The sequence below is a fragment of the Ylistrum balloti genome, unplaced genomic scaffold (genome assembly GCF_031769215.1).
Source record: "Ylistrum balloti isolate Yb309-2 unplaced genomic scaffold, AGI_CSIRO_Ybal_v1 Utg370468, whole genome shotgun sequence".
In the NCBI taxonomy this organism is placed as follows: domain Eukaryota; kingdom Metazoa; phylum Mollusca; class Bivalvia; order Pectinida; family Pectinidae; genus Ylistrum; species Ylistrum balloti.
Window position 1 is genome coordinate 234,653 of NW_026782308.1, and position 19,211 is coordinate 253,863.

Here is a 19,211-nt window from a genome sequence, read left to right on the forward strand (position 1 = left end):
CACCGGCTTCTTATTATATAACACTAAAATTGTGTCTCACTGTTATATAAAATCTTTCCTGTATTCTTTGTGAAACATGAACATGTATATATATATATATATGAAAATATATAACTGTTCTTTTATTGTAGATATCTCCATCTCCACTCCTCTTTGCTAATTTAGAAAGGCAAGAAAAATTCTCAATAATTGTTTGAAGAATACTCTCAAAAACCTTACGAACAATAATCTGTGTCATTGTTTAGTCTGTATATCTGCAGTAAGATGTACGATGTATTAACACATTATATCAGAAATGTGTAGGCATCTTGATACAAATTGCGTTCTGTTACTTATATAGTCTGGTAGTACAACGAAATCAAACATAGATACTACATATCAGAATGTTATAAACAAGTTCAGGTTTAGTTTAATTAAATATTATTTTGACAGGAAATTTATTGTTACGTTTATTTGTCTGGGGGCATTTTAAATTAGTTTAATTTTATTTCATTGTTTTTTCCTTGTTCTGAATAACTTAAGAAAACAAAACACAAGTACAAAGACATGAAAAATGACTGACAAGATAATTCACTTTTAAATAATTTAATAAAATAAGAGTGATATCGTGATGCATGTTTTAGTTACAATGACAAGACAGCAACATTGTATAGCACCATATCAATAGTCATCAAACAAAAACACTTTCAACAGGAACCTAAGCGGAAGGATTTGATTGCGCACGCAATTTCTTATGTATATATAGGTTGAATTTCCGTTTCCGGTTCAAGTTGTGAAACTGTACATCTTTTGACACATGCATCGAACAAATAAGTATGAGGTTTCTATAACAAAAACAATACTGAGACATTTAAATGAGAAAACAGAACTGTGTAGTCCATACATACAACCAGGTCACAACAAGTCTCCTGCCTCAGATCACGTGTCACTGTCACCATTAAAGCCTTGCACCTCTGGACGTCCTCGGCCAGCTCTGCACACTAACCACATGGGTCAGTTGAGTCCTTTTGGGCCAAAGGAACGCAGTTAGTTATGTCCCAGTTGGGGCATGATTGGTCACGTGGTACCATGTACGCCTGAAGTCTATGAACAAACATTGCGATTCATTGGTTTTATACACATTGCTGGACACAACAAGGGGAATGGCTTTGGCATTATCATGTCCAAACGAAATATTTTCACAAGGCTCAGCCCAACATTGGCCTAATTCACTAGGCAGTGTCGAGGAACGCATAGGGGTTCGGTATGGTTACCAAATGTACAACAATGATGTTCCGCCGGATCCACCTCACGCCATTGGACCAGGAAAGTTCATGTTCATCATATGCACGTTTGGCGAGAGGTGTGACGTGTAGGCTTGTGAGGGTTGCATGTAGGTACAAGATGGGAGTGAAGGGTGCTGTGGGGGCGACGTCCGGATACCGTATCCATGGGAACCAGAAGACAAGTGACTTGACGACTGCCTCAGGGCACAGTCACTGCTCGGACCTGACAAGCGACACGCCTGCATCTGTGGACTTACGGCGTGGAGATTGGAGGAGCCGACAGGTTGAAGGAGGCTGGAGGTGGTGGACACTGGGAGGAAGGAGCTGGTGGAACCTCTGTTGACGGATGTGTGGTGAGGATAGTACACTTGCTCACTGCCCATACACTGACTGCTATATGACTTAGAGCCCACGCCCAGGTACTGACACTGGTTAGACGGCGGGTTAGAAGCACTGTGCTGGGTAGGGCTGGTGGTCTTGCTGAGAGAGGGAGCGCCGGGAGAGATTCCTGATGAAGACTTGCTGCCGATTTGACACGAAGGTAGCTCCGTTTCCGATGTATCATTGTGAACGTCGTCCGAATGGTCCGAGACTGGGTCGTTTTCGTCTTCGGATTTGATGCGATTTGACGAGTTCAAACTGCTGTTTCTGTCGCTAAGTTCGTCGTCTGTTTTCATCTTTTTGGCAAAGTTCGATTCTGAAAACAATATACAAAAAAACATTAGCATGTAAGTCCTGCTAATATTGCAACATATTTTTTTCAGATTATAACGCCAGCACAACAATATAAATTCTTCAACATTGACAAATTACTTTGACAGACAATCGTCGTTACTCATGACAACATGACATAAAATTAACTAAAAGAACCGTCAATACAGATGTGACGTCACGAATAATCTTCTAAATGAACAGTGCTGAAGGAACAGACTTTTCACTTGGCGAGGTGTTAATGTTCGGGTTGGAGCGCGGGAAGAAGAATCCGGAATCACGCAGGCATTGAAGCCAATTTTCACACTTGAGCGTAAGATTAGATGCTGGTTCAGTATCGTATGTCAACCCTCCGCGGATCGATGCCTCAATACAATGCTCGCATGTGTCATTAAATTTTAATCTGAATTGACGAGCAAAAAGCCGTTATCGTGCATCACCATTGGGCAGTTTTTTGTAACGTGTTCTTGTTTCTTTTAGAGTTTTACTCGTACGCAAATACAATGTAAAATCAAAGATTACTTTCTAGATTTGGGATTTTTTTTATGTTTCGTGCTTTATATATATATATAGAACAACGATTTTCACTCTCATTACTGTTTTTTGTATAGAGATTCAGATTGATGTATTTTCATTCACTTTTCTTCACTTACTATTTCTTTACTCAATAAATCAAAAAAAGAAAACAGTGACATCTGTGAAAGGTATCATAATATACATGAAATTTTCAAACATTCCTTCCATACATGAAGAAATAATGTCGAGAATTTGAAGCTGTATGAACAAATTTAATTTAAGATTTGACTTTATTTTTATTTTTTTTTCCTCTTTGTTTTCTATTTCATTATTGTTCTTTATCCAATTCCAGAAACGCTTCCTTAAAGTGATGATATGTGGTTGCTTTTTATTCTATTTGCATTCTTTGCCAGTTATGTGTCTTCAGAACAAAAATAGCGAGAAAGCAAAAACCAGCGTGTGATACGAATCACTTTGGGTGGAGTACCTGACATGATTTTCCATCAAAATGACAGTCAAATTGCAATTTCCCAACGTAAGAAAACCCGCCAAATCTAGAGGCAGGAGCAGACGATAATTTGATTTAATTCGACAAACAACTGATCGCAGAAAAGGGAAATCCGGTGATGTCGACCAGCTTTAGCTATATACCGGCAGGTGTTGACGAACGATTCCATTGGCTAATACAATTACTCTACTGAGAGGTGCGAAAACTTGCGATGATATTTCAGCAAAACTCTGGCTGATCTAATTAACTCCCTCCATCAATATTTAAAGGAAGAGAAGGTAATTTCATCAAGTCAGAACTGCGTACCAATTCTCTTTCCTCATCTCAGATCCGCTCCGACAAGGTGGCGGAAGCAAATTCACTGAGGCTAAAAAACGCGTCCATTTTTGCAATAAAAGCGCAAAATCACTCCGCGCGGGTGACTGGCGAAGTGTCGACATATCGGCCTTCTAGCAGATTTGGAGCGAGCAAGTGAGAGCGACATCGCCAGACGATAGCTCCAAGCCTGACAGATAATTTAATATAGAAATGTGCCTGTTTTTGCGAGTTGAAAATTTAATGGAAGGTTTTTAGAAAAATCTATCTCTCACCTTTTCCTATGTCAGACACGTTTTCATCGTCGGCTGGTCGCTTCAGACTTAACCGGTGGTCCCTGAAAAACACGAAGATCAATAGTGTTTGAAGATTTATAGGCTTGGCGTGGAAGGGACACTGCATGGTGTCTTCTCATTCACGTGGTATTAACTTAATCAATTAAGGAAAACCCAAACAAATGGCCCTCAGTTGAAAACAATACCTGACAACAACGGTCACTGACAACAAAACAAATAGAAAACACACTTTAATACCGTACTCTCTGATGATTTCTAAGAAAAGTCAGCGTGGGTAGATTAAACAGGAAATGGCAAAGTAAACTAAAAGATATATTACGATAAAATAGTTCAATAATTACATGTTGTACCTTCGGCCCATTCCATTGTCTCGGAAACCCTTAGCAAACGGATTGTTGTCAATCTTAAGTTGTGTGATCTGAAAATAAAATGAATTGAAAAATTACAACAAGTAAATAAAAAAAATCTGATTGAATACATTTATTAAAGTTTCGTATATTCTATAAATCAGTTTCACGAGACATGTGTCATTTCTGGAGAAACAGAAGTGATACATCCATTTTTTATTGTAATGATCCTCAAGCCAGTGTCCTCATCAATGATTCAGAGAGAAGGAATATTGACCAAATCACAGGGAGCGAGTTCTTTTATCCTGTTACGCCATACCAGATCACCCAAGACCCTGGACAACAGATGGGCGTAAGATAATCCAGTGGCGTGTGTCCACCACGACCATAATGTACCATCACAGACCAAGAAACGGCTACTCAAGCCTCATCGGTAAGAGAGATAGAGTTTCTTGGTCCAAATTGATATTGATCCTGTTCGGATATTGCCCTATACGATTCTATTGTTTAGACAGAATGGACTGTTTCCTCTCTGGTCTGGATGTATCGGAAATGGTTAGAGGGCGGATAGTTTTCCATGCGGGAGAGACTCCCTCTCTGATTATTAATAGATATTGAATCTGACTTTGAAATGTTAAGCATCTGTTTGATTACTGACTGTGTAATTACATGTAATTATTTATGGCTGAGAGCTGGCACATAAAACCTCAGAGACTCTTTCTGCTTTGTAGAAGATTCGCTCTCTGATATTTGTAACATCGCCACTCTCCTAAAATTGACATTTTTCATCATATTTTCACCCTTATAATTTTTCATTGGCGATATTAAATTTTACAGCAAAGTTATAATATTCATATTATACATGCCATGAAAATTAAATAAAGAGATAATAATTGTTTCTTTGGTTTTAATAATTGTAAATATTTCAATATGTTTACCTGTTCGTTTTGATAAGCAGTGACAGCGATAAAGGAGGTCTCATCGAAAGCATAGGTGTTGAAGGAATTCCACCTCATGGTAAATATATCGTTCGCCTGCACAACGTGAATCCTGGATTGGTATTTATGCATCGAGTTGAGAATTATCTGAAAAAAGCATTCGAAATTAAAAAATCAGAACTTTAAAACTCGATTTAAAATACCAAATAATACTGAGAAATTGTTACAAAAACATTTTTATAATATGACCTGAAAGTGAAATATTAAATTGACAAGTCCTTTTTTAATGACTTAAAAATCCGGGCATATTCTAAATAAGATAAATAATTTAAAACCCATCTGGATACATTATGTCTATTCCGTATTTCTTTTATGGAAAAGGAGCATCGGAAGAAAACGATAATTGAATTAGTGTGTATTTTTCCAGATTAACTGAATATTTGCTGTGAAATGATAGTACATACGAGATGGCTTTAACAGAAACGCGATTTCTCTTTGTTATTAATTAGAATGTGCGTGTTCATTTTTATGTAATCAAATTGTTGATTATTCTGCGGAAAAGGGCTTTAAAAAGACCATTCAAGTCAGAACTTGGTTTCTTATACGTCTTTCATGAAGGAACTATTAAGGATGTTTATGGCGTCCCAGTAAAATAGTATAAATAATAAATAGATTTGGTACGGGCAGATTGGCGACTAATCGTGCACCATAGTGCTATTGGGTGTTGTGGGAACGAGTACAAACATTATTCATGATTGACGCGGAGAATTTGTGAATCATTATGTTTTTCATACCTATTTGTGTCAAAATCACCAAAAAACTAATTAATCTTATACAGACTGTGTAGTGAAGGCGCACGGTAACACAGCTCGTAAACACACCACAGCTCTATTGTGCTTTCAATTGCTAAAAGCTAGTATGGAAAATTGTACGGAAGAAAAAAGGCATGTGTACCATTGTAAAGTACGTCAAATAATTAAACGTAGCTAAATGTTTAAAACAGAATGAAGTGATAGTTCAAAATTACAAAAATTAGGAACAACTTCATTGTAAATTTTATGAGAAGTGGTTTTGATGGGAGATTTACTAGGAAGGATTAGAACAACCAGGACAGAACATCAAAGTGAATCGAATTATAATTCAAAACACTGCTGGTCTCTTCATATTACAAGTATTCCATACCATAGAATTTTCAGTGTGGCATTATCTTTTGTCATATTTCATTTTAGATTAGACAATAAAATCTAATCGTTTTTTTACAGAATATAACATATGTCCATTTTATGAATTATTTCCAGTTCCGTAGCGTTATCGACGTATCTCAACCATTACTGTGCGATAGAGGACTTTACATGTGTTACCATGTTCACAACAAACATTAAATCTACACGATAATAATCGTGGCGACATTTCTATCTCCGTCACTAAATGTACACGACACGATACCCTCAAGAAAATCAGATAGTCACAAACTGTCACAAATCAGCGAAGATAATGGCGCAATTTCTTCAGATTTACGTGATAAGAACAAAAGTGAAAAACTGTTGTAATTGACGCGGCGTGAATTTCGACAAGGTGTCTTTAGTTTTGACCACGGGCGACAGTAGCGGGTCAGTTTTCACTCATAATAAGGCGGGCTACATCTGAACTTCAACACTATTTACGCATGGGTCACGTGGCTCACAAACGTATATATATATATATATATAATGATTTGACAAGGTCTAATAGAACACGCCAAGTATGTTTGTCAGTTCACTGTCTATTTTTGTAAACCATCCTTTTGTAATTACCAATGCTTTTTTCGTATATCGTTTCGGCTCTTAATGCCCTATAAATTTTATGCAAATTTTAATTTCGCTGTTATGAAAATTGAGCTGAATTGAAAACGATCTGAGCTCGACATGATGGATGCTGCGAGATATTAATCTTTCATTTTGTTTCAAATACAAATAATAAAGCAGAGTGCCTGCTACTCCATTACCAATGCATAAGTAGCGGCACCAGAACTTCCCGCAGTTTTTTTGGTGGCTGTGGCGGGATAAAATACACTTAGTAATTCCCCATTAATTGCCATTATATTTTTACATGTAAAATTGGAAAACCTTGCAATGATATTGGCGACGTATTTTGTGACTTTAAAAGTCAGACTGTTGACAGACAACATTTACAAATGAGTTATTTAAACATTCCCCTGCCTTGCTGTAGCCCAGCACGCAGATCTTCTCCCTCCCAAGGGAGAGAATTTCTATTAAGACCAAACTGTCTGTTTGACGCACTCGTGCCGGGGTAATAACAACACGAAGAGCCATACGCAACATTCGGGATGGATTGGGGAAGAATGGCAAAAAAAATACCAGCAGTAAATGTTATTGGAGTTAAAAACGAAAGATGTCTTATAGTCAGTGTAAACTGCTGATGGTTACAATCAAAGAGGAAACTTTTAATTCAAGTAAAATCTACAAAGAAATTTTTTTTTTTATTTTACATTCTATGTGATATATTTGAAAATATGCAATGTTTCAGTCATTAGCAGTCGGAATAATTTTTTTCTGGTATTTACAAAATATGAGAAAGTAGAATGTTCCAGTCGGAAGTTTCATCTTTCAGAAGTTAAAATTTTGTGCATTTATCGATTTACGTAAAAGATACCAAATTGACAAACTGAAACTTACAACGATAATTGAAATACATAAAATATAGATAAATATCATTTGGTATAGCCATTTGGGTTTCCTGTGTGCTTATTTTATATGCTAAATAACTGACTAGATGCACCGAGCTAAGCTTTAATCTCCGATTAGAGTCTCCACAACGCATGCATAATTCTCAACTATTCAATCTATCGTGTCTATTAAATTATTTCAACCTAATTTTAAAGCAGTCGTATCTAGCATTAAAATAGGTCGTTTTATGTGTGCGCGTTTGTTTGTGCGGGCTGTTCTCGAGCTTACGACCAGCAGCGTGCGTGATATCTTCCTGACAAGTCACGGCGTAATGTGAAAAGACTCGTGTTTAGGCCGACTATATTAACTGGAAAGCTTCGGAAAAAGAGATGTTTTTTACTTCTACAAATTACCGCCAGCACGTGAGATAGATATTAACCAAACTAGTGAAATATGGCAAAATTGAAAGATTTTAACGTTACTTTGGACGCCGGGGAGTGTAGAAACGCGAGTGGAGAGAGTCGAAAAAAGAGGAAAGCGCCGATTAGGTTTCTGAAGGGGGGATGTTCGAGATGTTACTAATAAGGCACGGCACGAGATTCCGCTTCAGTCTCCGTGTTTCGTGTACGGGAATGTTCTGTCTATTTATTAAGCAAACCCATGAATTCTCCCTAGTGTGTCCTTCACGCCGCATTAAGGTGGTCCGGTCTGTGACAAAACTTTGGTCATTCTAGCTCTTGTATTCATTTGACCACGTTTAGAGAAAAAAGTTGATATATTGCTCATAAAAATGCCTCTCTGTTGGCGATATTCTACCTTCCCCAAATGATGTATCGCTGATCTTTGTAATATCTCCGTATACCTACGTTAGATGTATAGTTTCACTGACAGTAAACTGGTATTTAACAAACAAATGACTTCACCAGTATTTACATTCTTGGCAAAATTTCAGACTTCGGCGCTTGCTCAGCAATAATCGGACTTTGTAAGCGACAAACCGTTTAGATTAAGTCACCTTTATACCGGAAGGGGATTTCATAATGTAGCGTGCTTATAGATATCGAAAATCTAAAACGTTTATTTAATATTTCTAGTGTTTTTGTTCGTGACAATTTCTGTTCAGTTATAACAAGACAAAGCAATAAAAAAAAAATAAAGGAAAACTTTGATACATAGATTTAAATATAAAATACTTACATGTCCGTTTTGATCAAGGTTGTTGTTTGTCAGTTTGAGTTTATGAAAATTCAGTGGCTGTTTCATCCAATGGGAACCGGAAGCTGGTGAATCCGGATGTATGTACAATCTTCCGGGCATGTGTGGTTCTGCTTTACCAGTGACAACCCATTCTGAGTTGTGGTATTTGTAGCGACAATCGTCCACGGGGACAATGTCCACAAGCAGAATATACTTAGAGTGAGGGTCAAGACCCTCTAGACTGACCTTTAGCGTAGGAAACATTCGTCTGTGGAAGGAAACAAAACACATATAAAATATCTATGATATGTAATTTGAGCGATATGGAATTAAATATGTATAAAAATTTGATATTAAAATGGGACCATGAAATAATAGTTTGTTGGTTTTATCGCCCCTTCAACAGACACTTATCAAACTATGTGGATACCAAATCGTTATAAGATATTGTCCATTGTAACAACAATGTCACACTATTTTGTATTAATTTTAGAAATATACCGTTAACAAACGTGTGAAACATATCTACATAGATATCCGATAGAGGGAAAGAAAAACGTTTTCGCTAATGGTTACCAAACAAAATGAAGAGATAGAGAAGTTCGACATTTGTCACTTAGTGTGAGAAATGAACATTGTCAGAAATCTGCTCCAAACCCACTACCTACTACGTGTTAAAATTCGCTCGTTTCTCCCGCCGTCTGTCAATAGACGATCATACGGTGTCACAATGCGCACCTCAAAATAAAACAGCATTTAAGTGTTTCTTACTCAAAGATAGCGACTGTTGTTTTAAGAAGGCGAGATTGAGCCGAGCAATAAACACCTCCACTGAAGAATTCAATTGTCAGTCGGGAACATTAAAGACTTCATATTTTTCTAAACGTTTCTTTGGATTTTTACATATTAAGTTAAAGTGTGTACCTTGTTTTGTGTTTGTTTTGACAATTGTCTAAGTGTTTCCTTGTTGAAAGTGACGCTTTCGACACAATCCGTCCATGTCTCATATGTATCGCGTCATCTATCTCCTGGAGGGTTTGTCGGTAAAATCACACACAAACAAGGTGACAACTTTTCTATATTACAGACAGGTACTGATACGTCTAATAGTGTGATAATCCGACAAATAGCGGCAACGTCCCGGCGCCTCGGCAATTAGATTGACCGCTCGCGCGCCAAAAAATTTAGCATGCTTTTGGTCTATTAAAATTATTATCAATTAAGATATGATAACGTAATTATACATATTCAGCTATTGCTTTAATCCGATGTACTTTTATTAATGACCAGTGTCAACTACCATCTTAAGCGAGTTTTCCACATCAATATGTATAAGAAAAAAAAGTGTAAACCAAAAACTGAGAAAAATATTAATTTTTCTGAAATTTGTGTGAAAGCTGTTCGATTTGGAGATGAATATTAAATAAACAATAGGTACAAAATAGTTTAAACGTGTTATCTTGGCCCTGGTATATAGTCAAGGCCAGAAAAGAAATTTATTATTTATTTGAATGACAAAAAATAGTTTTAACAAGGAATAAAGATAGTTCTAATAAAAGCGTGTTTTTGTAAGGAAATACGCTGTCATAAATAGGAAGTATTGTAAACAAAATAAATTTATTGATATTTTTAAAGATTATATTCTATAAAAATAATGTTGATATGCCCACATGTACATTATTTATTATTTTATTTGTTTGAAGGTGTTTTTACCAATAATAAAATCTATCATGTTATAAAAATTCAAACTTACGTCGTCTTTTTATACTATTAGTTAGAATGTTCCTTTCGTATTTTGAATTATTCCGATTTTTTATTTTTAAGACATGGTACTAGTTGAAATATTGGCGCGATGATCAATGGTTTGGTCAGTCAGTTTACTTCTTGCAGGTTCGGTGACGAAATGTTATTCAGACACTAATTTTAAAGTGATATCACGTGGAGAGCGGTATCTTTGATTATAAACAAAAAAATGTCGTGTTTCTGGTCGGTCGGTAATTAGGACAAGTTTTCTGTTGAAACACACAAAAGGATGGGTCTAATAACAGAATTAACATGATCAGTTAACAAGCGATTTTAGACACCTTGAACCAGAATACGTCGGTGGGGTGTCGAAAATTAGTCCGGTTCTGAAGATAGGTAAAAAGAGACAATGACTGGGCCCCTAGGGAACGACAGTGCGCCGGAAGGCCGGAATTAACTCTTGTTCCGAATTATCGATTCGAATTTCAATCACCTATCGACAAAGATCGAACAGCTGTTGTTCCTAACGAGGAGAACTAACCCACCATGTCCTCACAGTAATTAAGGTTAACCTTCACGGTAGGTATCACACCTACATTTTCAACACTTTCGGCAACATTGTAGTGAAAACTAAACTACACCTGAAAAGAGACGGGCGGTGAATTCCTCAGCACTAATTTCTGATAATGGGAGACGCACGCGCGCTTTTGTCACTAGTTTTCCCGTCTTTGAAATAATGATAATATTTAACAAATCAAAATAGCAATGATTTCATTTCATTGTTAACCAAAGTTTTTTTCTAAAAAGATTAACCAGTTCAAAAATATTATCGAAAGACCGGGAAATACAATTATTTAAGATCAAGAGGCATAATAAACAGAACATAGGGTTTTTCATTTATCTTTCACACGTACACACTGATAACATGTATTCTTATGACAAGTTACGGATAAATGCTAATAAACTTAACTGAGGAATGTAAATTGGTGCGATCCAATTAGACAGTGAAGTTAGCAAGTCAAAACTTATCGGATAAATATCCCTACAAATAAATATCTGTTATTTACTAACTGAATTCGTAATTCGGGGAAAATTCAGTTCTACAAAGGCTGTTGATTTTAATTCTGTCTTTGGCACCAAACTGTTAAAGTAAATAATCAACACCTTGCGTGGTCGAGGTGTGCAATCGTCACGTCAGGTAGACCTGTCGTCTGCTCCACTACCTCTCCTCTCAATGAGGTAATAATCACGCTCTTTCTTTTCTCTCAAAACAAATTCTTCTCGGACTAATTGTACAATACTGGTAAGCAGGTGTTTGTTTGTAGGATTTCCATGTCTTTCTACCAAATATGTACCCGAAACCCCTTAAACAAACATTACCTTCGACAGGGCTCATTCGAATAAGTATTCCTGAAACGACGTGTTAAGGAATAAATACTGGCCCTGTCACCTAACACGGAAAAATACACGACTTCTACTAACACGTTCTGTAAATGATCTATTCCCAGTAAAAAAGACAAAATTATTTTATTTGTAATTTAGTTCATTTATTAATGAAACACCTTTTAACAATTTGTAATTATAGTGAAAACTTTACTTTCCTAAAAGAGGAAACGCTTTTTAAAAAATGAAATCTTGTGTGTTTATTAAAGATCTCGATTAAAGAACAAAAGCACGCGCTAGTTACACTTGATTATGTGAGTTCGATGTAATTAGAGTTTCTAGTTTAACGAAACTTACTCGAAACATCATTAATCTTGCTACCCTAAAACGCCCATGCTTAATTTACACAATAACGTTGAATATATTCTGAAAACTTTAATTATCATAACAAACCATTCTTTTTCTTGTTTTGTTTTTTGCATTTTGTATTGCAACCTTTACCAAACGTGTATTTTCATATATAAAACGAGTCCGTGAAATTAATAAATAAATCCTGTTTGTTACAGCCAATCGATTTCGATAATACCTGCCATTTATAACTGACCGTCACGTAACTTTCCCACGTTCTCATTAATCCATGTTTTTACTTTCTTGGAAATGTACTTAATAAATATAATAAGGAAGCGCTACATACGGTAGTGGTCAGGCATAAACTGACCAGCGTCCATCCGACAGTAATCCCCGCCCTTTGTTTATAGCGACACCTACCGTGAGAAAGTTTACACGGAAACTCCTTTTAAGGATCAGATATGAAACGAGCTTAATGGAACACTTTCAAACACAGCAGTTTGGATATTAATTTGTATTGAGAGCGGATTAACAGAGAAACAAATCATTTAAGGAAATGTGATGACATATTCGGATATCGTGGGAAAAAATGTGTTACGTACATGGCGATATTTTCACCTGTTATGTTTACCTGTATGTAAAGAATGAAAGTAAAAAAAAAATAAAATCAAATTTGTTCAGGATTATTTTTATTCTTTTTGTTTTAATTTTTTATTAAAATTTGAATGTAAATTTTGCACCTTCTATTGACTGTAAAATGCTTCTAACATCTAAGATTTCCCGTATTTTCTCGAATATATCATCATCTGTTATTATTTAGAATGGTTAGTTACCTTCCTGTCTTGGTTATTATCATCTCCGTACCGATACCGTGGAATTTGGACCATAGGTCACTGTTTTCCAGGTTTATCTTGATATTCTTGTCTGTGGCATCCCCCTGTCCTGGTCCCCCGAGCATACGCTTGTGGTCCACGTGAGAAGAGAGGGGCGGATATCCTCCAAACTGTTGACTCTGACCTGCATAAAAAGTTGCAAATTGAGCAATGTAGAAAAATATATAAAATTAAACATTTATACATTTGGTTGATGATATCTTTGTTTTGCTTTGTTACCACCAGATAAAGTATCGTTCAATATAAATCTTTATAATGTAAGAGTGATAACAAATATGCCATTATGTCTGTTATGTTACGCTGCACGTTCGTTGTCAGTTGTTACACGCGCCATTGACCTCCCAACGTGCGCACGTCTGAACGTGTGTCAAAACAAGAAAACAACATTATTATTTTCACATCATGTGGCGTTAACGGAGAAAACATCGACAAAATAATGATTTGAGTGTCTAGTTTAGATAATGCAAGTCCAAAATGAAGTCGAAAACAGAGACAGCGAACGCGAAGGTTAAAAACACGCTCCAGTTGTAATAGAATGTTCAATTATTAAAAGTGTTTCCTTGTTGAAAATAATCAAGTAGAAATGAAATATATGTTTCAATGATGAATTTATTTCCTGTTTAATTTTAGAATGATTATGAAAACGTAAATTTTACATTAAAAATCAACAGAAAAACACTTACAGACCATAAATTGATAAATAAAGATTTAACATAATTATTAATTTTTTTTGGCAGATTAAGTATTCAATTCAATGCAATGCTATTGATTATTGAAATAAAAATAGTGAATAATGGCGTTTAAAATGAATTATACAAGAAATAATCATTTGATAAATTTTTAAAAACTAGCATGTCTAAACGGATGGGAAGTACTGTGTGAAAATTATATTGATTGGAAACGATACAGAAATTCGATGTTAAATCGCGGATGATTACTTTTGTACGAGAACGTTAGATATCATTATGGTCTGCAGTTGTCACTTAATTTGAAAATCTGACAATGTCCAACACGACTTAGCAGTTGCAGGTGACAACCGCAGAAACGGCCAAAAGTTGCTGAATTCTGACCGGTCCGAGAAGTACAATACATTCAGCGAAAAATTGATATTTATTGAAGATTTGTTTAGTCACTCGTAATAATTTATAAAATTATATGAAATAATGTGGAAAACAAGAACGTATATTTTCGTGTTCGTTTCCAAGATTAGCTTTTCCGTTCAATATATTTTTTACTGAATATTGTAATAGATTTTGACAGGAAATATTGCAAAACTTCACAATATACTTCACAACGGCTTGTCTGTTTGCTTATTTTATCTACAAAAATAATAAATCCCTTTTACATATAAAACACGCTTTCGTCAAAACCATATTATTTCTCTGAAAAGTGTTAACATTCTAAGCATCCGATAATTTGTTACTGCTGCAGAAAATTTATAAATAACCTTATCGATATATTTTTGAGAGAAACAAGATCAAATATTTATTTGACTGCGATTTCATAATACCATTAAATGCCATCATTTGGGACACATTATACCTCTATAAGTCTGTTACGGAAGCCCGGTAAACACAGCGATGTTTGTGTAAATAAGATATGTAGTGGAGAGCTATTTAAAGGTGTCTGGTTTAAGCTACAAAACCTACATCACATATAGTATATAGAATATATCAAGAAAATTTGTTCCGTGTAAATTAGCGCGAATATTTTTTTATATTTTTGTTTTCGCAAAACGAGTACAAAAAATAAAAATGAAGCGTTAATTATTTAAATAAAAGAATGCAGCAGGTTCACAATAAAAAGACTGTAATCGCTAACTTAAACGCGTGTATTCTTACAGAAATATATACTTCTAGCGATATCGTTTTTCTCCTGACGTGACTTCTCGTTGAGTGTTCAGAAATAAAAATAATTAATAACAATAATATATCTAATGTTTTACTATCGAGATCTATGAATATTAAAATGTTATCTCAGATCTGTTACAGCAGGTGCGTTAAAAATTATTTCAACATTCTCTTTCCGTTAATAAATTTCGATAACGTTGGAAATGATATTTCTTTCTTCTTTCAGTGAAAAAATATACACGTACCTTGCAATCCCATGGGATCGTGAGCTGGATGGACGGGAAATCCGAACGAAAAGGCCTGTGGAGTAGGCATGAGTCCGTGTCCCAGGGGAAAGGCCCTGGCCCTCTGTGTGATGATATCCTCCTCATACATGCCCGAGGGTACGGACGAGGAAGGGGTAGGGTAGTGATTTCCCTGTAATAGTAACATGATTTCCTTGGTAATGTTTACAAGTCCTCTGTTAGATGATGTTAACACGTGCTGTGTGAAGACACCAATGACTTCAAACTCTGCCCTATCGCCTTAATAAGCTCCCCAAATTTTACATGACAGGTTGCAATTTTTACAAGTGATGGGTTGAGTAGAGTTGTGTCCTTATTACACCAGCTGTTCACTCAGCCGTGAAATTTGGATAGCCAACTGCCAATCAAATTACGGTCAACCCGAAAGGTGAGATTAGACAACCGGTAAAAAGTGTGATCTTAGGTCTATGGTAGAGGGCCTCTTGATCACCGTAACCAGCCGAGGGGGCGTGGCTACCGACCACCCGACACATACCCGTATTGAGTTTGAAAGGTTGGCCCGCCCACCGTGACAAGTTGAGCACCTAAGCTGACTGGGTACAGTGTGGTGGGTTGAGGATAATTTACATCACATACAACACAAACTACTTACTCTAGTTATAGACTGATTTACGATCCACTCTAAATTCTAACTATAAATTCTCCACGCTCAGGTGTAAAGTTTAAAACACACAAGAACATGATTCGCTCTTAAATGAAAAGCGCAATAAATAAAATAGAAAATGGTGTGTCCACATGCATATATATTCTATTTCTGATAACTTTGTTATAAAATAACGAAAATGTAAATCTAACTTATACTTTTCTTCTTCTAATTTGATGAATAATTAAAATAATTACCTGTTTATGTAAATGTAGCTGGTGAAACGAACACGTTTCGCCGTCAGACAGTTGAGGCTAAAAGCTCGGTAATCCCAGTAAGGCTATGTAGCAGTTTCAACACTCCGACCGACCCAGGTGTGAAACTTTGTGAGGATACAGACGCAGAAATTTACAAATTTGTATTACAGCTTTTACCGACAAACCCGTGGACCATTGAATGGTGCTATCTGTATCGAAGATCTCAGTGCCAATGTTCACCAGATAAGACACATCAACACACGAAAGGCATGTCGTAACGCCCATTCGCCATAACAAGTCAACGATGTTTCATTTACATTTGCTCCGCCTCCATCCAGCACGCGGGCGCCGGCAAAGATACAGCTTCGAAAAAAATACCGTTAAAACAAACGGCTTCCATCAACACTAGCACCGGCATCAAGATTTATTGAACACCGTTTTTGTCTTGTAGTTAAATTTATAAAACGCAGAGAAATGGAAATTGGTTGTAACGTCGTGTAACGCACGTGTAAACACTCCGTAACTACATTCTAGCAGCTCAAAGACTGATGCATATTTATGAGAAGTAGATGCTGAACATTCCACAAAAAATACACAACGGGTTGTTCAGTGAGAGTGTACCTGTCTTGTTTTACAAGTAGTCACAATTATTAGCGTCTGTGACTTTCCGTAAATACTTGTTATAAAGACTTAATATGAAATAATTTGTTTTCTAGTAATTTTGTAATTTATAACTGTATTTATATAACAATACGTATCGGGTTAAACTTGTGTTCAATCCTTTTGCGATCCGAGTTGCAATAAAATATGTCTATATCAAAACGAATTTTCAAAAATATCGAGTTTGAGATATTTTCATAATATCGGACATACAACAATTATGTCAGCGTAATTTTCATACGATATTCAAATAACTTTTCAACATTCAAACTTATGTTTTATTCATTTTGATTAAGACAATATTCTGCAGAGTATGAAGGCGCCATAATTTTTGGCGCCCAGTGTAAAAGGAATCGACGGGGAGAAAGAGCCAGGCGCCAGAGGACCAGGGATGCTGGACGAGAGAGATTTCTACTGGTTCTTGTGTTGATCAATACAGTCCCGCCTTATCGCCTGGCATTGATAGTGGCGTATCTGAAAAATCCACCACCATCAACGTTTTATAACAGAATAGCGTTTTAATTATGTACAGCAGATCGAAAAGATTTTCATAAACATAAATATAAAAAAGGTAATTTGGATTAAGTTGTGTAATATGTAATTGTATCTCTACACAATATATAAAGTACAACGATAATGAACATACGTCAGATATGTTTGAAGGATTGTTACTATAGGACAATTTACAATATTGTATTTTATATCAAAACAGTTTTGTCTTAAATTTAAATTTGTTTACGGGAAGGATCAACGACCCTGTTTCCTAGTCTCACAATAAGAACTCAGAATATCAGTTGTAATTAAAAACGTTCCCAGTATTTTGTGGAAATTCAAGGTTACCGTTATCTATTTACACTTGTTTCCTTAATTAAAACTTATTAATTCTCCTTGGCCCACTTTGAAGCGCGTGAAGATTGACAGACGTACAGAAGTTGAGAATAAATCTTGACTAATTGTCACCTGGCTACATATCACCTGGATATAGGGGCCATCTTGTCCGGGAAACAGGTTTCCTCTCCCGTATTTCTCTTTCTATTTTAATAAACAACCCTGTTGAAAATCCCACTTACTGACAATTGAATTAAAGAGCAGTGAAATTATTTTTCAGTATTTTAATTGTAACCTGAGATTTTAGTTCGTTAAAGATTTTGTTATGCACAATTAGTAAAAAAAAAAAAAAAAAATGATGAAGAGAGAAGCACTTGGATATTCTCCTCTGTTGAATACACAAGACACGGGTGGTTGACCACACTCAGCTTTGGTTATCTCCTCAAAATTGCAAGGCTCGTTAAACACTCGCTTGGGCTATCTCCTCTAATTTTCACGGATGGTTAAACGCAGCCTTCGTCGCTTGGGTCATCTCCTCTAATTTTCACGGATGGCTAAACGCAGTCTTCGTCGCTTGGGTCATCTCCTCAAGGTAACGGTGATCGGCTAGATCTAGCTTGGGTCCTCTACTCCATACTTCACGGTCTACTGAGCAGGACCAGAAATTGCCTGAATCCATAGTCTAGGTGTTGACATAGACCTGAGAATTCCTCGGTTTTCCATCCTTTGATGTACCGACTGCTTAGGTAGCGTACCACTGTTGGGTGGATTCTGATAGGCTCGTCTAATATAGGTTACATCGATCTGATTTTAATGCTGCATGCGTTCCCTTAAATACAATAAGTACAAATATATTTTTTATATAACTTTTTGAAAATTCAATTAACTGAAAAATAATGACACAAAATATTTCCCTGCTTAAAGGAGTACAATTCTCACTGTCTGAATTAAACACATTGTAGGATTTTGTTAAAATATTTATTGCGTTTTTGTTTTTCATTTTTTTATACTTGAATTTATTTATTTATTGAACAAAATAGAAACATAAGCAAGCGAGATAGAATACACATTAACACGGTTCGGTGAACTGTCTCGCTTGGGGTTTCTCCTCTACACTTCAAGGGTCGTTAATCATGGTCACGGTGTATGAACATTCCCGTTACTCGCTTGGGTTATCTCCTCCTACATTTTACAGGTGACTGAGTACACCCTGCTCAGCTTGGTACATCTCCTCAAGGTACCGATGGTTGGCTCGGCCTGGCTTGGGTTCTCTCCTCCAGATTCCACGCATCAGTAGACAGGCGAAAATTCGAAGGAATGGTATGCTCCATCGATCGCCTAAGTGTTTACATTGCTCTGAGAATATGTCAGTCCTTTGTTTCTTTGATGTTCCGACTTCTCAGGTAACTTATTAAATGTGATTCTGATTGAATAACAAATATAGGTCACTGGTACCTGATCTTGTATGGTGTATTCATTTTAAAAAAAATACTGAAAGAAAAAGTAATAATAAAGAATAGTCAAAATATTTGAGTACATATTTAAACTTAACGGTAACAAGTGCTGATAAACTAAAAAATCCGTCCTGCTTTATTCCTCAAC

The 19,211-nt window shown here is 36.1% G+C and overlaps 1 protein-coding gene across 1 annotated transcript; it reads right to left on the bottom strand.

Moving 5' to 3' along the window:
• Positions 1 to 1,288: 1,288 nt before the first annotated feature.
• Positions 1,289 to 15,408, bottom strand: LOC132555288 (T-box transcription factor TBX2b-like). Its single transcript, XM_060219644.1, has 7 exons — positions 15,222 to 15,408; positions 13,067 to 13,250; positions 8,760 to 9,027; positions 4,897 to 5,043; positions 3,962 to 4,029; positions 3,591 to 3,652; positions 1,289 to 1,962 (listed from the first exon to the last, which is right to left on the bottom strand). The coding sequence occupies exons 1-7, from the start codon at positions 15,406 to 15,408 to the stop codon at positions 1,289 to 1,291; spliced, it is 1,590 nt and encodes a 529-aa protein (XP_060075627.1).
• Between the last annotated feature and the right edge of the window lie 3,803 nt (positions 15,409 to 19,211).

Coding starts and splice junctions, on each gene's coding strand:
- LOC132555288 (XM_060219644.1), bottom strand. CDS start 15,408: ATGTTACTATTACAGGGAAATCACTACCCTACCCCTTCCTCGTCCGTA. Junction 9,028..13,066: donor ATAATAACCAAGACAGGAAG/GTAACTAACCAT, acceptor TTCCTTCCACAG/ACGAATGTTTCCTACGCTAA. Junction 1,963..3,590: donor CGTGTCTGACATAGGAAAAG/GTGAGAGATAGA, acceptor TATTGTTTTCAG/AATCGAACTTTGCCAAAAAG.